The following is a 25,584-nucleotide window of genomic DNA, read 5'->3' as shown; positions in this document are numbered from 1 at the left end:
ATCAAGTCGCTGTGCTGTAACTAATGTCACCAAGGAAAGCTGCAAAACAACTGCCAGAAACCTTGTTGGCCTGCAACAACACTGATTTAACCATTAGTTCAGGTCTTTTACCACTTACTTATTTACTGCTGTTCAAGGTGACAAGCACAACTAATCCAATGTACAAACTCTGCAGCAACATTAGTATGATACAAAATAACAACAGTACGATTTTACTCTTTAACAGAAACATAAGCAGTTCAGTTCATATCACCTGATAGCTAACAGCGATATAAGACAGACAGATTACTGGCTGTTCACTCATTTTGTTCATCTCAGCAGTTCTGCAAAACCTGTGGCAGAGGGATTATAATTAAAACTGCATGGAAGAAGCACACTTCTACAAACCTACCTGCCTATCTAGAGGCCTGTTCTACATTATCTCACGTTACATGTGGCTGATGACAACACATACTGTATAAACACTGGCTAACACATTTTGGTTGTAGTTACAAAGACTCAGTTCGACCTCCGAGATCATTTTTCTCACTGGTGAAACATGGTCACTAATATTCTTTCACGTGACATGTGCAAAACAGTTATCTTTATCCAAAGTTACTTTTTGAAGAGTTGTACATTTATGTACGAGATGAACACAGGAATAATTTCATATTGTAAAGCCCATTTCGGACAAGCACGTCCACGGCACAACACACCATTCGCCAAGCTCGCACCCAAAGTTCAACTAGGTAAAGAAAGGCGGTTTTGAAAACCACATATTTTGCTCTGTCCTCCACAACATCACCGAACACCTGATGAGATGTGTGCTGAATGCAGCAGCAAGTGGAGCTTGAGTCACGTTATGTACGGAAGGACCATAACTTATTTGTTAATGCTACATTTTATGAGGACAAACAGATATTAACACTTGCAGATCCATGAAACCAGGGCAAGAACCAGGTTTAACTGTCTCACAGTACATCTGTGTTTGGAAATCATTCAACAGTTGCATTAAGCTGCTGTAACAGTGCATTGCATTAGACACATCCCCTGTGCTAATATCCTAATCCATAAGATATCCCATAGATAGGTAGTGAAGTGTCATTTTTATCGTTGAATGACATTTTGCTGCAAAAAACCCCAACAATCATCTAATCCGAGTTTAATTTACTTCTTTCTTCTGTAAAATGTATAGTATTGTGTCCCTTATGTCTGATTTTATTTGTAGTGAAATGTTATTTTTTCACTGCAGAGGACCAGTAGGTTGACACTAGTGAACTGACAAGAACGTGATCCCTCATCTGCTTCCCAATTGTGAACACAGCCAATAGTGTCTGCTGGAATACTCAGGGTACTACTACTGGGAGCTGAGGTGAGAATTTTGCCCCCAAGGCCACCCGTGTTCTTGATATTGTACATGACTTTTGATACTGTCAAATATGCAGAGTAATAAAAAATATATAAAAAATAATAATAAAAACACCTATCCTAATTATGCAGATGACACATGTATCTCTTTAACCAAATGATAATGCTTAGCCTGACATCCCCACAGCAAACTGCAAAAGCAAGTAAGTCTGGAACATCTCTCTCTGGAACCCTAATTTTTAATTTCCAAAGGATGTTATCAACAGATGTATATCGACACACGTTTAGATGTAACTGGATAGGGCTACAACCGATCAGAGCAATGAAACATGTGACGTGGCACTGAGCAACAGACAGAGCATGCAGAGATGAACTTTGATGATGTAGCTTTAAAACATCTGTGAATGAATTTTCCGATTTTTGCCCTCAGAATTTGTGAATAGTACTTCAACATAAAGTCTTGGCTGTTTTCAATGAAGCCTCAACGGTGCTCCTCTTTACTGAGCTAGATTTATAGATCAGACCAGCAGATACGGGGACTTCAAAAAAGTCAAGGCTGTGCCCCTTTTTGGAGATAGAGAGCTGGAGATCTGACTAATGTCAGTGCAATTTGATGCAAGCATTTAATTGTTGCTAAATGAATGTTTGTTTTAAAGAAATGTCTGTTCTGTGACCTTGCCTGAACCTGAGCATTTGCATTACGAGAATAAATGAAGGTTGATCGGCATCATGTTCTTTCAGTCTTCCCGCGTTCAAGTGGATGGACTGAATCAACACGACCCTCACCCATGGTCATGAGCTTTGGGTAATGACTGAAAGAATGAGATGGTGGATACAAGTGACCGAAATGAGCTTTCTCCATAGAGTGAGCTCAGCCTTCGAGATAGGGTGAGGAGCTTATGGCAAGCCGTTTTAACATTTAATCACTAAGTCCGACTATCCGGAATTACCATTATAGATATCTATAATGTCATTTTGACTAGTAGTAATGTCATTGTGACTAGTATGAATTTTAATTTAAGATACCTGTAACGTCATTCTGACTAGTCAAAACTGAATTACAGATATCTGTAATGTCATTTTGACTAGTCAAAACTGAATGACAGATATCTATAACGTCATTCTGACTAGTCAAAACTGAATTACAGATATTCTATAATGTCAATTTAGTTTTGACTAGTAAGATTCAAACTATTTTTGCCATTCATGTGTATGGGGTTTGTCATTATAGATATCTACAATTACATTATGACTATCTATAATTCCAGTTTGAGATATCTACAACGTCATTTTGACTAGTCATAATTCAGTTGCGGATATCTATAACATCATTTTGACTAGTCATAATTCAGTTACAGATATCTACAACGTCATTTTGACTAGTCATAATTCGAATTCAAGATATCTACAATGTCATTCTGACTATCTGAAACTCAATTCAAGATATCCAGAAAGGACCATGTAGATATCTTCAATTGATGATAATTAAAGATATCTTGAACTTGAATTATGACTAGTCAAAATTAAATTGTAGATATCTCAAACTGGAATTACAGATATCCACAATTCAGTTGCAGATATCCGCAACTACATTGGAGATATCTATAATGACAAACCCCATACACATGAATGGCAAAATAGTTTGAATCTTACTAGTCAAAACTGAATTACAGATATCTGTAATTAGAGTTTTGACTAGGCAAAATCTAATTAGGGATATGTTGAATAAGAGTTTTGACTAGGCAAAATTATGTTGCAGATATCAGTAATGAATATCCAGTCTAGCAATTAAATGTTAAAACGGCTTGCCATAGGAGCTCCAACATCTGGAGAGAGAGATGCTGCTTTTGCGCGTCGTAAGGGGCCACTTGACGTGGTTCGGACATCTGATCAGGATGCCTCTTGGGCACCCCCTTTAGAGGTGTTCGGGGCACATCGAACTGGTAGGAGGCCCCAGGGAAAACCCAGAACATGCTAGAGGGATTTTATATCTCTCATCTAGCCTGGGAATGCCTCAGGATTCCCTGTGAGGAGCTGGAAGGCCTTGCTGGGGAGAGGGACGTTTGGAGCACTTTGCTCAGCCTGCTGTCCCCGCAGCCCGGCCTCGGAAAGCAGATGAAAATGAATTAATGGATGGATGACTGAATCACCAGGTATCATCAGCATAAGTGTCAGTCTAACCAACCTGTTAATAGCCAACTGTTTGATCTAGGCTTGGATTTAGTTGGAGATGAGAATCTAATGCTGCTGTACTGTATGACTGTAACTTTACTGCAGCAGCTCCCACTCATGCTAACATTAGCTGTCCATCAGTGGTAACTGTCACCGGCATCATTTAGCAACTTAATATTCACTCAGTGTTAAAGCCTTGGTTTGCCTGCTACGTAACAGCTTCTCTCTCTATATGTGACGGCGCATTCCCTTTCTCCAAAAGGGGGCGTGGCCTTGGTGACGACTGGTCTTTAGCTTGGAGCCATAAAGCCTTCTATCAGGAGAAAATCGGAGAACAGTGTTTTTGAATTCATTGTTGGTGCAGCCCACTACACAGCAACCCTTTAGCACAGCATTGGAGATATTTCAACTTTCTCTGTTTACGCCTACTCTGAATTGCATTTGGCGGAAAGGCTCCTTAAAGGGATAGTGCCCCCAAAAATGAAAATTCAGCCATTATCTACTCACCCATATGCTGAGGGAGGCTCAGGTGAAAACACACATAACTGAAAACACAAAATATCTCCATGCTGCTCTTCCATAGTGATCCAAGTGTCCTGAAGCCCCGACATAAAAAGTTGCTTGGAAAAACGTCATTTGAACTCTGTTTTTAGCCTCATTGTAGCCTGTAGCTCTAACTGCCTCTCTGTACACCACGCTCACGTGTGTGCGCTTATGTGAGACCGTGAGACGTGAGCACCGCGTTCATGTGTGTTTACGTGCTTTCGCTGGTCTCACGTGCAAGTGCGCACATGTGAGCTCGGTGTACACAGAAACAGTTAGAACTACAGGCTACAATGAGGCTAAAAACAGAGTTCAAATGACGTTCAAACAACTTTTTATGTCGGGGCTTCAGGACACTTGGATCACTACAGATGAGCAGTATGGAGAGATTTTGTGGTTTCAATTTTGTGTTTTTGGACGTTTGAATCTGGGGCGCCGTAATCCTCCATTAGGTGTAGTTGTGTTGCTACCCCCTCTCCCCTTGGATCTCCGCAAGGGATGTGAGGATTCTAAAACTTCACCTGAGGTGATATGGGTGAGTAGATAATGGCTGAATTTTCATTTTTGGGTGCACTATCCCTTTAAGCTGTCAGATATTGTCTAAAACATGCCCCATATTCGACACGGGCCAGGTCAGCTGGAAATCTGTCTGACCAGGAGGGGAACCAAACGCATCTGCCAGAGCAAATAAAACATGAGTTCACACATTTAGCTCGTTACTAGGCTGAAAATGCTCCGCAACCAATACACTCAACTAATCAATGATGAAATGATACAGATACGGACAAAATCTTGATTATTTTCTCCTGTCTGTCTATTACCACATGAAATGTCATAAGCTTGTAGCAACATTATGCTCCATGTAGTGGGAACAAACTTCCAGAATAAACATGACGTTCACCTCTAAAAGCAGGTGAGAACTAATCTGTTCGCCATCTGAAGACTATTATCCAAACCAAACCTTCATCCATCTGTTTGTCCTTGTTTTCATTTTCTAATTCAACTGATGTTTGTCTCTTCGTCTTTCTTTAATGCGTTATTGCTTTATGTGTTTAACTAAATTTCTGAATTTCCAGCCTGCTCTCTTGCAAAACAATTAATCTAATCCGGCAAAGGAAATTATAAACATGCACGTTACTAATACGATGGCATTACTATTGATGTACTTATTGTTGCTCACTCTGACACCTGAACACATTCAAACAAACACTATCCCTTACACATGCTGAGCACTCATTAGTTTCATCACCTTAAATGCTATAAAATGTGCCATGTTTCTCCCTGTATGTCTTTCTGTTTGAGCAAACTCAGTTACTGAAAAAAAAAAACTTCCTAAAGCCACCCAAATCTGTCTTAGCCAAGAGACTTAGAGTGGCCAACCCTCGCTCTTGGAAGCATTTTCATCTACAGTGTTTCATCGTGATTTTCCAACCAACGTGAGAATATTGTTCCCTTTATGAGCTATCCATGGGTGTTGTGCACTATATAAATCAAACTTGGCTCTTGTCCCTGAAGAACTTCGACTGTGCATTTTCCATAATGAACTTCCTGGGATGATGTGGGTACGGCAGGCAGAAATACAACCACAGGTGATAAATACAGCGAGAAGCTGCTCTCCTTCGCCGCAGAAAAGAGGCTAATTAAATTTTCATGTAGATAATCATGAGGTAATCCACCGTTAATTGTGCTTCTATCCAACACAGTGGTTCCCTCATGGGATCAAGCATTGTGCCCATGCAGCATTTCCTTTGCTTAAACGCCTCTCAGATTTAATGGACTCTTCCATAAACTGATCCTCAGCAGCTCCTCGCACACGACCACACAGAGCCTGAACGCATCCATCAACAATAATCCCCTCAATGATCTCCATTTTATCTTTTCACTCCCCTCCTCCTCCTCCTCCTCCTCTTCACTCATGTCCCTTAATTACTGGTGTGAAGTAATTATTTCCTTTATTAGTGAAACGTAACATCTGTTTCAGGTCTTTTTAATTGTACCTATAAAACCCTTGCATGATTTCTGTCCCTTTAGGATAGGACTGGGCTGCTTGTTGCTCCCTGCGGACTCCCTCCCTTCTCCCCCCCCCCCCCCCCCCCCCCCTTCATACAGCGTGAGCCGCGGTGCACCTAACTCGATCACACTCTTTAGAAACCCTTTAAAGAAGCAATGAGGAGCTCACCAGTGCTCACAAGCAGTGAAAGCAGAGATCATCTTTTATTTTTTTAAAAGGAGACAAAAAAAATAATACCCTTGCTCATCTATGCCTCCAAACTCATGTGTTACATCCATTCTCCCAACTGCTCAGTGTTGTATTTTTGGTAAAGCATGCATTAAATTCCTAGGCAACATATTCCCAAATGCCAAGAGGAACGACCGGCTGCAGGGACTGGTACACGGGAGCGTGGGAATAGGGGAAGGAGGGTGGAAGGAGTGAGATTCCTGAGGTCCTGGGGAAATTTTGTCCCTGTATTAATAGACTTTGGTCCCTTTGAAATTTTATTAGCCATAAAGTTGACAGTATGTTGTGCAATTTCTACAGACCTTTCATTCTTACGTTTTTACTTCTTTTTAAACAAACCAGTCATGCCCCCCTGTGTCCAAACAATTCAACACCAAAGTTTATCTTTCCCTCAACTGATGCCAGCAACTACACAGGGAGAACAGGTGTCATCGTCAAACTGAGACCTCCATGGAATAAATAAATCTATAAAAACCTCACATAGTCATCAACTTCCAGCAAACACTAGCCACTGAGCTGAAGACAGTCCGACTTCTGCTGCTCTGTCCTTTTAGCGCTCTCCCTCTTAATTTTTATGGTTCCTGCACCTTCAGGAAATGACCCTTTTATAGGGTCAACACTATAAAAGACTTGTTTTTTTGTGGGAGTGGTAAGTGGATGAATGTGTGTGTGTGAGCATGTGTGTGTGTGTGTGTGTGTGGTGGGGGATAAGTGTTCAAGTTACTACCGGTTCGTCTTTGCTGCCAAAGAAAGAGACCCGATGAGGTTAATAGTCTCCTCTTCCAATATATCACATAGCTGTGAACTCTGTGACCCTTTTTGTCAATAGGAGAACTTTTCTCTGGAGTGTGTGTGTGACTGTGTGACTGGGTGTGAGTGTGTGTGTGTGTGTGCGCGAGAGCATCCTCATGTGTCTACGCAAGTGTGCACATGTGGAAATTTGTACATTCGTACCTTTACATGTGTGTAGATGTTCATTTTTCAACTGAAGAGTTGTGTAAGCCTGTGCTCGTACTGAATGTGCCTCATCTTAACAGGATTACATAATAATACCAGTATAGCACTTCCTAATGTTAGCCTACATACAATCATGATGGACAAGATGAAATGTGGGTATAAAATAGTTTAACAAAATGAGAACTTTCAAGAATAGCTGAGTGGTCATTAGTAATGTTTTAAATGTGGCATTCTTTATGCCTAAACTTAAGTTTGTACTCCTTTAAATGGTCAAGCTTTCCTTGCTGATAGGGTTAGGGGCTAGGGTTAGTCAGTGATTTCCTATGTTTTGGACGCACTACAATGAAAAAATGTAAACATGGAATAAATGCTCAGAGGGAGGGTAAGTGAGTGAGGAATCTCTTTTACTGGACAATGTCAACATTACTCAAAACCTTTCAAAATGTCACAGCAAAGAAGCTGATAAAGAACACATTAAGCTTCACACACAGACTACCTAAACTAAGTCATATCCGTTGTATTCTTAGTCCACAGATGTGGCATTTCTCTTTGAAGAAAAACTCCCCCCACCCCAATGACAATTCCTCTGTCAATTACCCACCCTGTGTTATGTTGAATTTGTAAAGAAAACTTTGTTTTTCTCACATACCTCAATGGTGCATGAAGAATCCAAAAGCAAAACTACATCAAAACATCTGTTAACAAACTCTCACACAACTCGTGCAGTATAATCCAGGTCTAATTTATCCAGCTGTATGCGCTGTACTTCCCAAACAGACAGCTCTTTCTGGCAGGGAACTACACTGAAAGTGAAACTTATCTAATCTTTCTTCAAAGCTAGAATCTATTGACAAAACAGTCATTTCACCTGCTGCTGATCTACGGCTGCCTTGATCAGTTAGTTTGTGTTAATGTGTGACTTTGTTGAATGCGAACCAACCCTTTAAAACACCAATGTCACACAATAACACAAACAAACTAACTGATCAAGGCAGCCGTAGAACAGCTGCTCCTGTGGTCAGCATGGTAAAACTACTCTTTTTGTCAATGGAGTCTGTAGAGAAGATAGATAAGTTTCACTTACAGTTCAGTTCTCCATCAGAAAGGTCTGTCTGTTTGGGTAGTACTGAACATACGACTGGATAAATGAGACTTGGATTATACTGCATGAGTTGTGTGAGAGTCTGTAAACAGATGTTTTGATGTAGTTTTGCTTTTGGATTCTTCATGCACCATTGAGGTATGCGAGAAAAACAAAGTTTTCTTTACAAATTCAACATAACACAGGGTGGGTAATTGACAGCAGAATTGTCATTGGGGTGGGGGGAGTTTTTCTTATATAGTTCTGTTGTCATTAAACTTGGACCCTTATGACTTCAATTCATTGGGAATTTTCTCCATTTTTGGATTCTTTGTTCACCATGAAGGCATGCAACAAAAACTAAGTTCTCTGTACAAATTCAATGTAACACGGGGCGAGCAACTGATAAACAAGTGGTCATTTGGGGGTGAAGTATTCCTTTAAATCTTTTTTCTGTGCTGTTTTTTTGTGTGCTCTTTTCAGTATTATTATTACTGGAGTTTTTAATGGAACAGTTGAATAGTGTGTGGTCAATGAGCATAAAAACATACATACAGAGACAGAGAGAAAGACAGGAGGAGGAGGAGGTCACTGATGGAAGGGGAAGGTCTGGTCTAAATGCCTTGGACAGGTGACAAATGGGAGACTAGTGGGGTCAAATCCTCACCCCACCTCGGGCAAAACAAACCGAGCTCCCAAATTCACACACTGCATGCACACTTGCACACAATTACTACACACACAAATCAACATATATGTTAATGTAAATAGATCTGATAATAAAAATCAACGCTCGTTCATGATGCTGTGCAAGAAAATGACCCTGATAAACTGCTTCAAACGGACTCATTTTTCATGCATGAACAGTGAGCGCAGCGGTTACCTACACAACACACTATACGGAGAGTGATGTTTTAGTGCCGCACTACGATATAAATAGCTGTACTTTTCCATGAAATTTCATAGTAATTAGAGACCAGGAAGCATGGACCCTCTCAACCCCCGCTGCGGCACCCACGTACCTTGAGTGAATACTAAGAAGCAACTCTGGCACAGGTCCAGTTCAGTATGTACTGTGTGAACCCACATGGCCCATCAAAGGCAGTGTGCACGACCGTGAAAGGGTGATTGGGTTCGAGGTGCGCAGGGAATAGTGTTTGAAGTCCTCCTTCTATCAGAGAGACAGAAAAGGCACTTTTAATCCTGTGAGATCACTAAGGCGCCACAGGCAAAAAGAGATGCACTCATTCTCTCAACTCTTCCATGAGTACCGGAGAAAAAGAAGAGGAAGGAGAGAGGGGGCTAACGGGGAGGAAGGTTGGGGGGGTGGAGGGAGGAAAGGGGGGGGGGGGGGGGGGGTTAGAAAGAGATGGAGAGAAGGAGCAGATGATAAAAACGGCAGCTGACATAGAGAGATGAGGAGAACAGAACAGAACAGGAAGTGCTGTAACATAACAGATACAGAAGTAATGTCAGTCATTAGCTCCTCGGGCTGGCATAAGGGCCATTAGAAATATGCAATTAGCCAGTGTCATGCATAATGCCCCTTTTTCTGGCTTGTATCAAATCACTTTGCATGGTGTGTGAGTGTGGACGTGCAGAGGATGAGAAGCAAAAATACACTATATATTGAGGATATGGAGGATATTGTTGATTTCACTTGTAATGTACAGATGAGTGTGTTAGGCATACAGAGGTGTCTGTATTTACAGGTGGACAGAGATAGTCCAATGTAGGATTGATCCGTACATGAGAGAGATGACAGCCAGTTATTATAGAAGACCTTCACTGTCAGCATCCGAAATAGATCGATCAATAGACAGATAGATAGAAGCACTGACACACTGATTATCCTGTGGAGATGCCCTAAAAATAGTTGCCAAATAAAGCAAACGACTGACAAATGTCAAACTGAATGCCTCCTCTATTCACCTGTATGATGCAAGATATCAGCTGTGCACTGTTCTCCTTTATGATGAACTGAACTGCATCACTCGCATCAGAGCAAAAACATCTCTCAAAAGAAATGGTGGTTAAAAAAGTACAAAATAGTTAAAAGCTTTGATAAAGACTAAAGCCATAGAGTGCTTCTTAGGCCAACGCAGAAGTTAGTGTCACCCTGGTTCCCTCATTAAAAGCTTATGGAATTTTTCCATTGGATTTTGGAATACTGCAGAATACAATCAAAAGTTTATGAAACTTACATGTTTTCTTTAGCTTTTGAGTTTTAGGACTCATTCCTGCAGCACTCTGCGGGAAAGGTTGAGATAAAATTTAGATGACATTTGGAACTGTATGTTACAACATGTCAAGTGAAAGTTGATTTGCTGTAATTACAGATACAGGCGGGACTGTCTGGTCAGGTGAGGACAGAAAAGTATAATTAAACTCTAAGATATTATAATACACCTCAAACAACAAAAAGTAACTGATGAAAGTAAAGAAACCGAGGCTCTTAGAAGATGCAAATCCCAACTAGATAGATAGATAGATAGATAGATAGATAGATAGATAGATAGGCATAGGTTTCTTTTGAACATTGGGGATATGAAACAGGGGATTTGGGGGTATCAAACATTTAATTTCCTGCATTTTGGTGAATTTTTATGCACCAGTTTGTGCCCTCTCTGTATCAATTTATGGTGCAACTAGCTTTACTTTAATTAAAATAAAAATCCTCTCCACTGGGAACAAATGCACATGCTTTAAATTTTGAGGGGGATGTGCCCCCTGCATCCCCCAGAAACCTACACCTATGCATAGATAGATAGATAGATAGATAGATAGATAGATAGATAGATATTATAATGAGGAATTAATAATGTCAGACAACACGAGGCCAAAGTCTCCTGCACACAGGCGTATCTTTGTTCATTGGTGGAGTAAGAAAAAACTGATTATTTGGAGTGTGTTTTATCCGCCTTGTGCAGAATATATTACGTGTGTAAATGTTGTTGAACCCCGCGATTCGCCAGGGAAAGGTCACACACTCCCCTCGACCTCGAGTGATTCTCTCTCTTTGTGTACTCGTGGTGAAAAAAAAAACGAGCTGCGCCCATAAACTTCGCATTTAAAAGGCAAGTGCGGCCGAGGGGGGCCGCTGCATGAGGGGAACAATAGCAGCTTTTTGGACACACTTTTTCTCACTGCGATGAACAGCAGGGAAACCGGTAGAGCCTCCTATAAAAGACCGATAGAGCACAGCTGCCAGGGTTCAACAGTAATTTTATAAAATGTCTCCAAGGGGCCTGCCTGCGGTTTATCTGTGGATTTATGGGAAACTATAAGAGGGCGAGCAAATTGTTAGAGGGGCAATAATCAGAGGGCCTCACGGCGCGATCATAACTCCAGAATTTAGGGCCTTTATGCAAAAGAAGGCATAAAGGATAAATTGATGCAACTGCCAGCCAAATGCTGCATTACCATTAATAATGCACTTGACATTCACACGGCTCTGTCATGCGTTTACACCCCGTCAAACACACACACAAAAAAATCCTGCATAAGAGGGAAAGTTTGAACATGACAGCAGGTGGACTGGGCAGCTAAATATTAGACTGCTGCTCCAATAGGACTTAGCCCTCCATCATCATCATCATAAACATCATCACCATGAAAACAAAAGTCCATCAGGCCATATTGGAGCTGTCTATTTCAGAGTGACGACGCTCTTTATGCTGCTGATTATTGATTTATCAGCCTAACGCGTAATCCCTATTTTGACAGCCGTGGCCAGCAGCTGACCGCAGACCATTTGTCTAATATTATCATTCCGCTTCAGACACACAGAGTGGACCCCAATCTGAAAAAAGTAGGTTAGGTCACTCACTTGAATGAGCCCCAGCGGCTCCACTGTCCACGCAGCAGGCCTGAGTCACTTGAGCCTATCTGCTCCGCAATTACGCGCATGACGCATTTGGAGACAATATTGTTGGGTTGTAAACTATTACTCACGCTCAGAGGCCATGGTGATCACGGACTCCGTGGTGGCGTGGTACTCATCCTCCTCCATAAACTCATCCTGGGACGACGCGTCTCCCTGGAAGTCGTGGTGGTCCAGGAGCTGCTGGAGCGGAGGCGCCTTGGGCAGCAGCTGATTGACCACCTCCCGGCTGATGTTAGGCGCCTGCTTCAGGCGCAGCTTGCTCAGGATCTGGGACTTGATGGTCTCTAGTCTCAGCACTTTGCTCTGCTCCCTCCAAACGCAGGCGGAGCACTCGTGAGAACCGGCGTCCTCGTCCAGCAGGGACAGTCCGGCATCCGTAGGCGTCTCGCTGGCAGAAGGCAGCAGCAGATTGGGTTCATCGCTCCCCGACTGTCCCAGGGAGATGAGCACCATCAAGCACAGTAAGAAGTTGTACCTCGGCATGACGATGCGTGGACACCAGGCAATGCAACTTTTTTCTTTCTTTTGCTTGTCTTTTCACTCGCTTTATTCCGTTATATCCCCTCTGCCGGGTGTGCGTCGCTCCTTGCCTTATCCTACAAAAGGCAGGGAATCAGTGACATGCATCTAATCCAATACGATCACTCCGAAGTTGCTGTTTTTTTTGCAGGAGATTTTGCAATAAATAAAAAAAAAAGTACGTTCCAGTGTGTCTCGGTGCAGGCTGCTTTGATTGAAAGTGAACAAATTATCTGTCTGATGAATGCATAGCCCGCTCACGTGTACTATAATGGTTGTTTTGTGGTTCTTCTGTACAATTTAGTCCATGGAGGTGTGTGAGTGTTCAGAAGTGTCACTGAAAAATGTGCAAGTGCGGTCAAAAAGGGGCTCTTTATATATCTCAGCTGCCCGGTGTCGTAATCCGTCTCCATTGGCTAAGATTGCAACAAAAGGCTTTTAGGTCTGTCACCAAGTCAAGAGGGACAGAGCGAAGGGAGGGTGCACGCACTGTTATGGGAGTATAAATGTTTTTACAGTGCACACACAATGTCTCACATTAGAGATATTGCCCAATTAGGTTATTATGATGATGACATAAACTATGGCTCATTGCGCCTGTTGTTGGAGCCTAAATGGTTTATTATGGTGTAAAAATGAATTAAAGAAAAGCCTCATGGATTCCTCCCGAATTCTCCACATCATCTCCTTAATCACACACATCTAAGTGCATTTTAATAAGAACCCACTGATGAGAAATCGTTTTAAGGACCTACCAGGTGTTTTAATGCAGATTATTTAGAAGTTGCACGAGCTTGTTCGATGCAGGGCTCTCCAAAGTGAGCGTCAAAGTATCTTTGTGAACCACTAGAGTAACAACTGGACTTCATATTTCATAACACGGGCTCTAAAATGCACAAATGAGATTCTGAAAGGTTATGATAATAATGTAAGGTTTATGTTTATTAGCCTGTATTAATATACTGATTGAAGCCCTGCAGTAGCAGCAGGTCTGCAGAGACTTTATAATCTATATGAGCCTACTTTGAATTGAATTTGCACTAATCAGCTATGACCCTAATAAAAATGTCACACATTTTTTCTCGCTTCCTTATGGATTACTATAGTTTGTAGAATTTCAAGTCTTTTGTGTGTCATATTTACCCATAAACCCACAGTGTTTCAAAATATCACAGTATTTGATCAAAATGTAGTCCAGCTACAAAACATGGAGAGATGCTGTACTCATGGCTGCACATGTGCTCAATAAAAGTTGTGATATTTCTGGACCTGATTTCTTTATGTACAAATTGTACTTCACATAGCAATGAGTCTCTTAGTGAACCGTCACTGACCCACTAGTGTCATCTGCTGGAGGAAAACACAGCTGCAGCTGCAGAGCAGATCCGCTTCCAGGAATAGTTTTCATGTGTGATGCCTCTTTCATTGCTTGATGTGTCCAAATTGTGGTACTTCGTTGTAAAACAGGGCCCTTTAGTCATGAGCTCATTTAGTTTGGGAATACAGCAGTATTTTTTAAAATACTGGTAGGACTAGAGGTTATTGAGGATCAAGCATTAGTGCTCCATAAATGAATCCAGTTGTCTCTTAATGTTCTTCGGTGGAGCTTCCAAGACATTAATATATGGGAAACATTTTGCTGCTGTTTGCACATATTTCCTTCTTTAATTCTCTTGTGTGCAAACAAAGTCTTACACTGGAAGCTTCATTCCATGAATGAACATTAAATTAAATAACACTACACTGCTGACCTGAAACATCTTCAGAAACGATCTGCCTTATCTAAATGAAACTGATCAAAACCATAAACCAGAGAGTCCTCAAGGGATAGCTGCATGTCCCTGTTTAGTGTGTTCGTAGGTTTTTATGAAATTTCATGTAAATCATCAATATTACATTTTTACAGCACAGCATTCACTCACCAACACAACAGCTCAATTTAGAAAAACAAAACTTCCATGTAATGCACCTAACCTGAACCTCAGCAGTAGTGGAAAATAACCATGTAGATTTACTCTAGCACTGTACTCAAGTACAGTCTGTACTTTACTTAAATATGCTACTTTATGCTCCTAATCCACTACAATTCAGAGGCAAACATTGTACTTATTACTCCCCTACATTTATTTGATAACTTTAGTTTCTAGTCACTTTGCAGATTCAGATTACTAATGTGAAATATCACCAAGAAATAATTATAGTTTAAAATAAGATAAGACTTTGTTGATTATCAGGTCCAATAATATAATGTACATTATTGTGGAATGGGCCATTCTGCATATTGAACACTTTTACTTGAGTGCAATTTCGAATGCAGGACTTTATCTTGACCAAAAAAAATTGCAAATAAATATATTTTTGCAAGCTAAACAGAGTGTGTACTTGTAACAGAGTATGTCTTCACTGATGTATTGCTAAACTGTGGCATCAGTCTTCTTATGTAACTCTTAGCAAGAAAGTGAACATGTTTATTTCACAAAATGCTGAACTATTGCTTTATGCTACACATTTAGGGGACAGAAAATGACATTTGTAAGAGAGCTGCAAGCAGAAAATCCAGGGGCTGTCAGTTCTGACTGTCTTTGGGTTTGTTCCTTTTCCTTTTGGTCCTTACCATGAAAATAGTTTTAGGTGTTAATATTTTTTGTATTAAATTGATGACTTTAGATGAAAAGAAATGTTACCAGCTTAGTCTTGACTGTTCTGTACATGCTTAGCATCAAATACTGAATGTTTGCTGCAAAAACTGTTGTTTACATGTGCTTATAGATATATATGAATATGGGACCAAAAACTCACCAAAATCTCATCTGCACATCAGCTCTCAAGTCTGTAGCACCAAGACCTGCTTCCCAGAAAGGAGGCTTCATTGTGAGTCCTCAGGCTTCAGGAGCTGCTGGACTTTTTCAGCTCGTCAATTCAACCTTCTGCTGCTGAGCTTTTGTCCGCCATCATAACCAAGAAACTGAGAGTGTGATGATGATGCTGTGGAACAAGAAGAGAGACATAAAGTAGTTAATGTGCGCTCCTTCATATGAATAAACTCAATCAATCAGACATATCTCAAGTCTGTGTATTCACAATGAACCACCTCATTATAGGTTTATTCCACTGAAGACATTTTGACATATAATATCACAATAAAGAACAGCTGTAAATAATAATTAACAATGGCTTAATTCCATTTAGCTACTTTGGTTTCAGGGTCCTGATATTATAGATGCTGGCTCACTGTACCACTGTCATGTCTTACCTAACATACAAAAAGAGCCATTAGTAACACTTGTGCTTTTATGACAGGCCAAAATATCTGCTGGGATAAAAGGTCAATGAGCCAGTGGTCATAAATCAGTTATAGTAATAATATATTAATGAATAAAGTCGGCAAAGTGAAATTTGATAGACTCATTCATAAGAGATGTGAATGTAAAGTGAGGCTGAGGGGTGAATTGAGAACTGTGTTATCTGATCTGACTACACAATCACGCTGAACTTTATATTACCCCATTGAAATAAAGAAGGACGTAGAGACAATGTACATTGTGGAGCAATTATTACAATGTTTCAGGAAGTTCTAAATAGTTCTGTTTTGTGTATGTTGACAATGGAGTCAGGCCCACCTATAGAAGTGGCCCCTGAAAGCTTTACACGCAATCCTCACTTATGGAATGCCCTGAGTTAAATAATTGGTGCTTTCAAATATCATTGCTTAATGAATTCATGCTTAGAATTTCAAAAAGTTACAGTATCACACAGCCTGTACATTTTGTATCTGCATGTTCCATCTAATTATAAATTAATTAAATATAGAACATAGGCCTTATCTTATGTTTTATATTTGCACTCTTTCTCCCTGTACTGCACCTGCTGCAAAACAATCTTATCTCATCTTATCTTATCTTATGTCATCTTCCGTTTTTGGTGTCTTCTGGATTTTGGCAAAAAAAAAAAGGTTGTGGGTTTGGATAGTGCTTGACTATGTGCTTTTGTGATTGTGATGATGATGATGATGATGGTGATGACGACACTGCTTTTGCATGGGGTTTGCATGGAGCATCATTGGCAGAGACTAAGATTTTAATGTATTTCTATACTGTTCGTTAATTAAGTGTGATGTCTGCCTTTTCATTGTACCGTTTCCCCCAAACTTCCCTCATGTAGGCCTACCTCACATTTTCATAAAATGCACATGAACCATCGAGCTTACCTGAAAACAGCTGGTACACCTTGTTGTCATTGATGAGTTTCAGGACCTGACACGCGCCATGAACTTTGAAACACTTTACTATTTAAATGCCCAAAACGTTTCAACGTGGACTGGTCTCTACTGTGAGAGGCCACGGGATGTAGAGATCCAGGCCAGAGGCTGATCTTTTGACTCCTGTGTGACTGTGTGGGCGGAGTGAGGGCGGTGTTAAAGACAGTTTGTACCCCGTGGCTCTCCGTAGATCACGGCCTGGGCGTCGGCAGTTCACTTACAGCTGTTCCTGCGTAGGAAACAAAAACACAAAACTCCTCTTCACCCAGCTGAGAGCTCGGAGGTGTCTCTTACATAAAGGAAAACTTAATATAACCCATTAAAAAAAATGCACTCAGTCACGCTGGACAGCAGTGGTTCGCCAAAGAAGCGGACGTTATCACGGGGCATGAGCGAGGATGAGTCTCTCCGCAGCATTATAAAGGAGGTGAGCGCAGGAATCACGCCGTCATTACTCACTGTCTAAAGCTAATGCTAAGGTTCTTTTACCGCTCATTATTTACACTTTTTAAACATTTAACGTTATCAAGATAGTCGGTATGTATCTCCGCCATTTTAGTAACCGTTTAAGACTGACTAACGGCTCTACAGACTCGTTTATATCGGCCTGTAGCTTCAGTTCACTTCCTCATTAGCCACCGTTAGCTTGTTTGTTACTGTCTGCATGTGATGCTAGGCTGTTTAACTCACCTGAGGTGTGGTTGTGTCTTCTTTACAGACAGAGAGTTCAACCAGGCGTCTGACACGAAGCGACAGCCGAGCAGGCACCCTGAAGAGGACAAGTGAGAGTCAGGTAGGAGTCTGATAACACGAACAAGAGCCAGGAGGGGACAGAGAAATCAAAACACCTGTATTGATCTGTAGATAACCAAACATTCCCACGGTCCTGAATGTCTCCACTTTACCTACGTCTTTATCACTGCAATGTAATGATAATACCTAAGCAGTAACGTCAGTGGAAAGTAACTATTTACTCAAGTGACGTTACAGGTCCTTGTGTTACTTGTGTTTGAAATACTGTGCTCTTTACTCCACTATCGTCAACATACAGCTAAAGTCAGAGTATTGTTTTACATATAGAAAACATACCATAAGCTTATGAATTTCAACACAGTGTTAGATCTTTAGGCAGTGATTCCCAATCTTTTTGACATGTGACCTCTTACAGAAAAGCAATGTCATGGTTTAGATATCCTAGTTGTAAGCAGTTCACCAAAATGTGATTTTATATCAGTTATATCAGAACAGCTGTTTGAAGCCAAAGAGATCAAATTACGCAATATTTCACAAAAAGCAAAGATAAAAAAAAGCAAGCAAGAAAGAAAGAAATCGTAATGAATACAAATGTGTTAATCATAACAGTGTCATTTCTTCTTCTTTTTTGATCCATTTAATCATGTCACAGCCCCTCACATTTATCTGAACTATCTAAACTAGACGACAGCTCCACCTCATCCAGCTACAGAGTGCTGTTTTTAAATTGTTGTATTAGTATTTTTAAACAAGTAAAGGATCAGAATCTTCTGTACTTAAGAGACATCAACTTTAGCTAAGTTTAGCTAAGTTCTGATATATGCCTTTATATCTATTTGGTGTCTCATGTCACAAAGGCTGATTTTAAATGTCTGTTTACAGAAAATCAAAACTTGCATTCAGTCAGCTGGTTGGGACAAACTGTGTTCTCTTCATGGAGTTGGATCTGAAGCTTGACAATTGATTTCTTGAAATTGATTTATTTGAAAATATAATGCTGTCTCTTGTTTGGCAATCCTTTTTTTTTTGTAAATTCACCATTACTGATGTTAAAAACACATCAAGTCTTCATGTTGCACACGTTCCGTGATCTGTCACATGTCATGACTGGATTAGAAATGTCAGCTATATTGCCACTGCAAATGCTTTTAATCTTACCTAATCACATGCTGTGTTTTGAGAGCTGTTATCAAACATGGTGCAGTACAGTATTTAGATAAGGTCCCAAATTTTGATAGCTGCGATTTTGGTGTACCAAAGTCCATGACTTGTTAGACTCTGTGATGTTAGAGAAAGAACTAACCACAGAGGCACTATAATAACAGCTGTTATTATAACAAAGTATATTATAAGTTGTGATTAAAAATGTTCGTAAATGAGATGTATAGTTGGAGATCCTAATTCGTTTGCAGAATTTGGTGCAACACCCTATTTTAAAGGTTTACAATGAAAAAGAAAAAGTAACAGATTAAAAAGCTCCATTTTCTTTTAAGTCTCCAACAAAAAACTGTCTTTCTCTGGGGCCATTTTCACAGCAGACAGTTATGAGAGGAAAAGCACTGGTGTTACTAATACCATTAACAATGACTCTGCTATTTTGAAGTGTCTTCATAAGTCATGACAGTGAGCCAGCATGCACAATGCTAGGACCCTGAAACTGAAGCAATTAAATTGTATTCGTCTGTCATTCATTCGGTTTACACCTGGATTTTTCCTACTGTGACATGTCTAAATGTCAGACTGACATCATCAGTTATAGTAAAGGACCATCTCAGTAACAGAAACAAACTACTAATGTTAATTGAAGCAGCACAAATTATTCATTATTTTTAATTATATGTCACAAAACATTGCTTTTCTTATGGCTCTGATACAAACCAGGATTACAGTCCTGCAACACTTTATTCTTTTATATACAATGATTTAATTTGTGAGTTAACTTAATGGTTATGTTTAATGCTATGGTTTGTCATAATTTTTGTTAAGTTTTGTATGAACAAGAGGAGTTGATAAAAAAAACATCCCATTTGGCCTTTTAGAACATGCTTGCCTAATTTAAGTGAGTTAAAAATACCCAACCATTATCAATAAATGAACAATTTTTTCTGCTTCCAGCAGTCTGACCAGGACCTCCTTATGGGACTCCCCGAAATGGTGAGTTTTTCTACTGTTATCATATTTATGACTATTATTAATATGTAAAGTCTTCACCGCTCTGTCAGATCTAATAGATCACTGCAGTGATTTATATTCCCATGCATATGGAGGGATCGTTGTGCCTCCAGATGAGGCCTCCCACTGATGCCTCTGAGAGCTTTCTAAACACTTGCCCACCCACTGACTGGCATGCGCTCCTCTAAAGTTGCCCACACTGATTTGTAATTGTGTTTGTGATGTAGCTGGAGCTGCAGGCCAGCTATGACGAGGTGGTGCAGGAGCTGCGTGGGCTGGAGGTCGAGCGAGAGGCTCTGTTGTTCCAGGTGGACGTCCTGCAGGACACGCTGGAGGGTGTCGAGGAGCTGCTGGCCGAGGCCCAGAGGGAAGCTGGACATGCTAGTATGGTATGTTGAGGCCTCACCAACACTAAAACACCATTTAAATTCACTTAAACACTTTACTTCACCAACATAGCACGTCTTTAGTCTTCATCCTCTGTAATGAGAAGTTTCTTGTCCTTCCTCGTTGTGACAAAGTGTTACACTGACAAACTGTTTTCCTCTGTTTGTAGGAGTTGGAACGAGAGAGGGAGGCCAAGAAGAAACTGGAGATCATGGTCCACTCTCTGATGCAAGAGGTGGAGAGATTAAGAGAGGTAATGTGACGGTTAATGTTACACCACAATAGTGAGATGCAAGCTTTTTGGATTAATGTATGATGATGTAGAGTCTTGTGGAACCTGTTATGTAACAGTTTGTCAAGAGCACGATCACTTAATATTCAATGTGAACACTGAAGATGGTGCATGTTTTGTTTATCCTGGATATCTAAGTTAGTTGTGACATTAGTAACTGTATCACTAGCTATGGCAGTACCCCATGCACTTTAATGCTACTCAGTTCCTCATCGTGTCTGTTTACAGGAACTGACAGGAAAAAGTCACACACTGAGTAATTTTAGCATAAATGAGCGATACTTACCTTGAAATGAAAAGTTAATACGATGGCTTATCCCCACAGAAATGGCTCCTTCCTAACTTCTAACCAGCCTTAGACACCTGAAAAGTTTTGTGACTGCATCTTGACAGACAGACAGACAGACAGACAGACTGAAATACACACACAAAAATGGCTTCTGTGTTGGTTCAAGCTCAGTACGAGCCACCAGGACCACATTGTACATCAATGACACACACAGACTCACAAGGTGAAAGCAAAACCACCCATTGCAAATTTTATGCAACTGATAATGACAAAATAGCAAATGCAACCATGTTTTTAAGGACACATAATTTACCTACAGATAATTTTCTCTTTGTAGGAGAGGAACAAGGAACCATCTGCTCCAGCAAACACACATGGAAGTGGGGACAAGGGAACGAGACAAGGTCAAGGAAACCAAATGAAAAATGATGCAGAGGGACCAATGAAAAACTCCTCGCTGTGTGACCCTCAGAGCAGTGAAAGCAGAGGCAGAGCGTCAGAGGAAGAGGGACAGAGTGAAGGGGCAGAGGATGAAGGAAGTGTCATGACGAAGCTGCGGAAGATGGTCAGTCGGCCCTTGAGCCACATGCCCTCTCTCGCAATAGACAGCCCATTCTGTGAAGACGGGGTCCTGCAGAGGCCTTTCGAAAACGGCATCCAGGACAGACCAGATGACTCAGACAGCATAAGTGCCTACGAGGATGCATCTGCTGAGACTCCAGAGCAGGAAAGGATGTTCCCAGATGAAGCAGATGCTTTGGAGCTGCCTGATGATTCGGAGACAACTTCTAACGACTGCCCGATCAATCACGGGGAGACCCGAGACCCCAAAAACCCTGAAGGTTGTGTCGTGTCTTAATCTGTTTACTGGGCAAAAGGTCAGACATTATTGATCATTGATCATTTGGTGTAATTCAAGAGCTCTTTGATCTTAAGTTTACCTACATCTGATATTTATGTTCTTAGAAAACTTTGAGGCCAACGGTAACATTCAGAGTTGTAACTAGAGCTCCAACAAGTAGTCAGTCGAAAGAAATGAATCTGCGACTATATTGACAATCGATTCATCGTTTTAGTGATGTGTCAAAAACATGCCAAACGATCGCTGGTTTAAGCTTCTTAAATGTGAGGATTTGCTGCTTTTCTTTGTCATAAATATATAGTCAAAGAAATATATTTGGGATTTAAGCCGCTGGTGGGAATTTGAAGACGTCACTTTAGGCTCTGGGAAATTGTAATGATAATTTTTCACTATTTTTGACATTTTATAAAGTAACGATTAATCTGTAGCTTAAATTGATAAATAAAATAACGGTTAGTTGCAGCTCTAGTTGTAATACACTGTAAGAATTGTAAGTTTCAGTTTTAAATTCACAACAAAAAAACTCAGGATCCAGGTGGTTTACCAGCCTGAATTCCACTAATGACTACTTAATACTATTTGCCAATAATTCTTTTTAATATCTGTCTTAACTTCTTTAAAAAATATATCTGTGGATAGACATGGAAATAGTCCATGTTGCTTTGACCGTTTACCTCTTTTAATCTTTTGATAAGGTTTGTTTGTATACTAACAGCTGCGAGGACACACATTGGGATTTACCTGTAGACAAAACACAGTGAGCTCCATCAGTATCTGGACTGTTGATGTTTTGGCTCCAGTCATGTTAAAGTGTCTGGAATTTACAGAGGCAGTCTGAACATTTCAGACACTCCCAGCTGTTAACTGATTTAAAGATATTTGATGTGGCTGTCTTCAGCTGTAGAGCTCACTGTACAGAAGGTGTAGGATGTGTTTGACACTGATCTTTGGAAGCTAAGATAAGACAAAGGCAGTCGTCCGAAAGGCTATGGAAAACAGATTTTTGAAGTAAGGGAAAATGCCATCTATTTGCTGCCTTGCTGATCTTTACAAAATGTATTTTTTTATCTTTCATATCCGTCCCTTTTCCTGTTTTTATGTTGAACATAGGGAAATTGATTTGGCTGCATTTGCACTTTTTAAAGTTCTTGTATTGTGGAATAAATTTGTTCGATTACATTAGAAGCAACATTCCCTTAAAAAGACAGTTTAACCAGAAATTAAAAATACACATTCTTTCTCCGACCTGTAGTCCTATTTATCAGTCTAGATTGTTTTGGTGTGAGTTGCTGAGTGTTGGAGATATTGTAGAGACCTTCCCTCACATATAATAGAATAAATGTCACTTTGCTTGTGGTGCTCAAAGTGCCAAAAAATTTGAAACACTCAACAGCAATGTCTCTTTCCAGGAATTGTGACCCTCTCACTCAAGATAATCCACAGACCTTGTTGTGAGCAGTTTCATGTAGGAACTGTTTCCTTTCTACCGAGCTACACCTGCCACCGCACAAAATAAAACATGCATCTACTGCCAGCTCACCTAGCACCACTGAGCTAGCTAACGTAATGGCATTGATGTTTACACCTTGTGATGTCACAGGAACAAGAGGCGTCCATGGGTAGATGCACGCTTCCTTCATGGTGATAATAGCTGGCGGGTTTAGCTCCTAGTTGAAACTGCTCACAACACCAAAACAATCTATTCCGATAAACAGTGCCACAGGCAAGAGGAGAAATATGTATTTTAGATTTTGGGGTGAACTGTCTCTTCACAACCAAACACGTCAGTGAGAAGTAATCAGCTGACCTGCTGCAGGCTGTATTCTCTCTGCCTGCATGGTAATACTGTATGCACAATTGCAGTGAAACTTGCTGAAATGAGTCTCTTTGGACGTCTTTGATTGCTGTAAACGCTTTGTATTTAATCGCAATTTTTTAATGTTTGTCTTTACAATGGTACATTTCTTTTATGCTTGAGGCAAGAATCGACCCTTTCACCTCATTTGTGATAGTTTGCATGAGCATCTAAGAATGTATTTCCAAATTGCACATGACTTGATCTGTGTCATTTATCAGTACTTTTGCACGCAGTACACATATATTACATAATACTTTGATCTAAGGTATTTACTGCGACAATTGGTGTTTTGAAGGGATTTTAATTTTACTTTTTTTGCATATATAAAGTATCATTCTGTCATTTCCTGTTTTTTAAGGTGGGTCTCAAGTTAGCAAATAATTCCAGTTTGATGGGGCATATGTGACACTAACATTTTTTAAATGAAAATGGCAATTTTGATATCTGATTCTGTTACACAAAAAAACAAAAGCGGAACAATATTAAAGCATTAATAAAAATGTAGAAGTGTGTAGAATGTTAACAGCGGCTGCACAGAGCTGCTCATCATTTTGTGGGTTTATGGCGGCGTGTTAATGTTTGTATTGTTTCGTTTGTCTTTTATATCACTTTCATCACACAGTCCTATTTCAACATAATGCTGGTTCACATGCTGATACTTGATTATCTGTTGTGTTGGCTGCCATTATGCACAAAATGAGCTGATAGGAGGAGGTTACTGTTACTGTAGTGCTGTTACTGTAGTGCTGTGTGGTGGCACTGTAGTCAGTTCTTGAGCAATCAGGTCATTTGCAACCAATGCTGGTCAGACGTTTCTACATGAACATCCACAATCATTGGTTGTTTATGCTGTCATCAACAATTGATTTTATTTTCCTGTTGGTTTCCTGTCAGGTCAAATAATTTGGTTTGTTGTAATGAACCAATCAAGTTACATTAGTCTAACTTCAAATGTTTAACTGATCGAACATCATGTTTAAGCTTCATTTTATTTCTCAAAGCAGTGACATTTCCACAACTTGCGAAGTTATCAAAGTGCTTTTTGTGTTTCATTTTCCACAACAATGCAAAAAATATGTTCTTCATGTGATCTGTTTTATGGGGTAGATATTTTTGACTTGTCCTGAGCTTTGTATGACATGTTAAGATGTAACAGTAAATTACATAGATTTATACTTGTAACACAAAATACGTTCCAAACATATCAAAATAAAAAAAGTGAAATAATGCTGATGCTGATTAGTCATTTGTTTTTTACTTATATTTAAAATATTTATGACATAATAAAGGAATCATGGTCACAAGCAGCTTAAAACTTAACTGTGACCAATGAAACCAGTGGTGAAGAAACGGGTCTAGTTTCCTACAATTAATGCCATAGCATGCTTTTGTTAAAGGCATATATTTGCATCATTGTGGAGCAAAACATCAGAACAGTTTTGGCAATGCCTTCAGAGAAACTAAATGTAACTAAATAGATTAAAATAAACTACACTGAAAATGGCAATGATAATTACGGAAATCAAATGTCACTCACCCCGTCTATAAGATGGTTGGTAATTTGTTCCTGTGTAACCTAAAGTGCTATACGGTATAACAGAGAAATCCACCAGAAATTGCACTGCATTTGGTGTACCCCTGCAGATATGGGAACAAACTTTTAAACCATTTTGAAATTTGTCATTTTGTTCCTTGAGCTGTTTTGGCCTGACATGTTGTCACAGTATTTGTCCAGCAGATGGCACAGTAGATCATCCTCACATTTGGTTTTGTGTCCAGGAGATCAGAGTTACTAGAAGTTACATAAATGTTTGTTACTGTGATGAGTTTGGAAAATTGTTCACTCTAATGTTCTGTTGTTATCACTTTCTGAAAATATATTTTTAATAATGTGGTCTTTTACCATATAGCAAAAGCCTTTTCATCAGGACTGAAATTCACTTGTCAAGTCAAGTCTATTTTTATTTAT

The 25,584-nt window shown here is 40.0% G+C and overlaps 2 protein-coding genes across 5 annotated transcripts in view; one reads left to right on the top strand and one right to left on the bottom strand.

Annotated features, from left to right (window-relative positions):
* LOC117257207 (growth/differentiation factor 11) overlaps window positions 1-17,826 on the bottom strand; it is a 40,006-nt gene extending 22,180 nt beyond the window's left edge. For 2 of the 3 annotated variants that reach the window (XM_033627199.2, XM_033627200.2), the window contains exon 1: window positions 12,294-13,107. In XM_033627199.2, coding sequence (XP_033483090.1) covers window positions 12,294-12,708 — 415 coding nt within the window. In that variant the 5' untranslated portion in view covers window positions 12,709-13,107. Of the gene's footprint in view, window positions 1-12,293; window positions 13,108-15,543; window positions 15,730-17,692 lie in introns of those variants that run through there. The other variant, XM_078164893.1, reaches the window with a different exon arrangement.
* Window positions 17,188-23,231, top strand: LOC117257393 (uncharacterized). Of its 2 annotated transcripts, none has more exons than XM_033627558.2 (6): window positions 17,188-17,429; window positions 17,721-17,795; window positions 19,874-19,909; window positions 20,155-20,316; window positions 20,484-20,567; window positions 21,233-23,231. In XM_033627558.2, exons 1-6 carry the CDS (start codon window positions 17,331-17,333, stop codon window positions 21,752-21,754), a joined length of 978 nt encoding a protein of 325 aa, XP_033483449.1. In that variant the 5' UTR covers window positions 17,188-17,330; the 3' UTR covers window positions 21,755-23,231. The 2 variants fall into 2 exon arrangements, with proteins under 2 accessions (XP_033483449.1, XP_033483448.1); XM_033627557.2 differs by having other exon boundaries at window positions 19,871-19,909.
* Window positions 23,232-25,584: the final 2,353 nt, after the last annotated feature.

Source organism: Epinephelus lanceolatus, chromosome 1, assembly GCF_041903045.1.
Source record: "Epinephelus lanceolatus isolate andai-2023 chromosome 1, ASM4190304v1, whole genome shotgun sequence".
Classification (NCBI taxonomy): Eukaryota; Metazoa; Chordata; class Actinopteri; order Perciformes; family Serranidae; genus Epinephelus; species Epinephelus lanceolatus.
The sequence above is the reverse complement of the archived record's forward strand: the minus strand, read 5'-3'. Positions and strand labels throughout refer to the sequence as shown.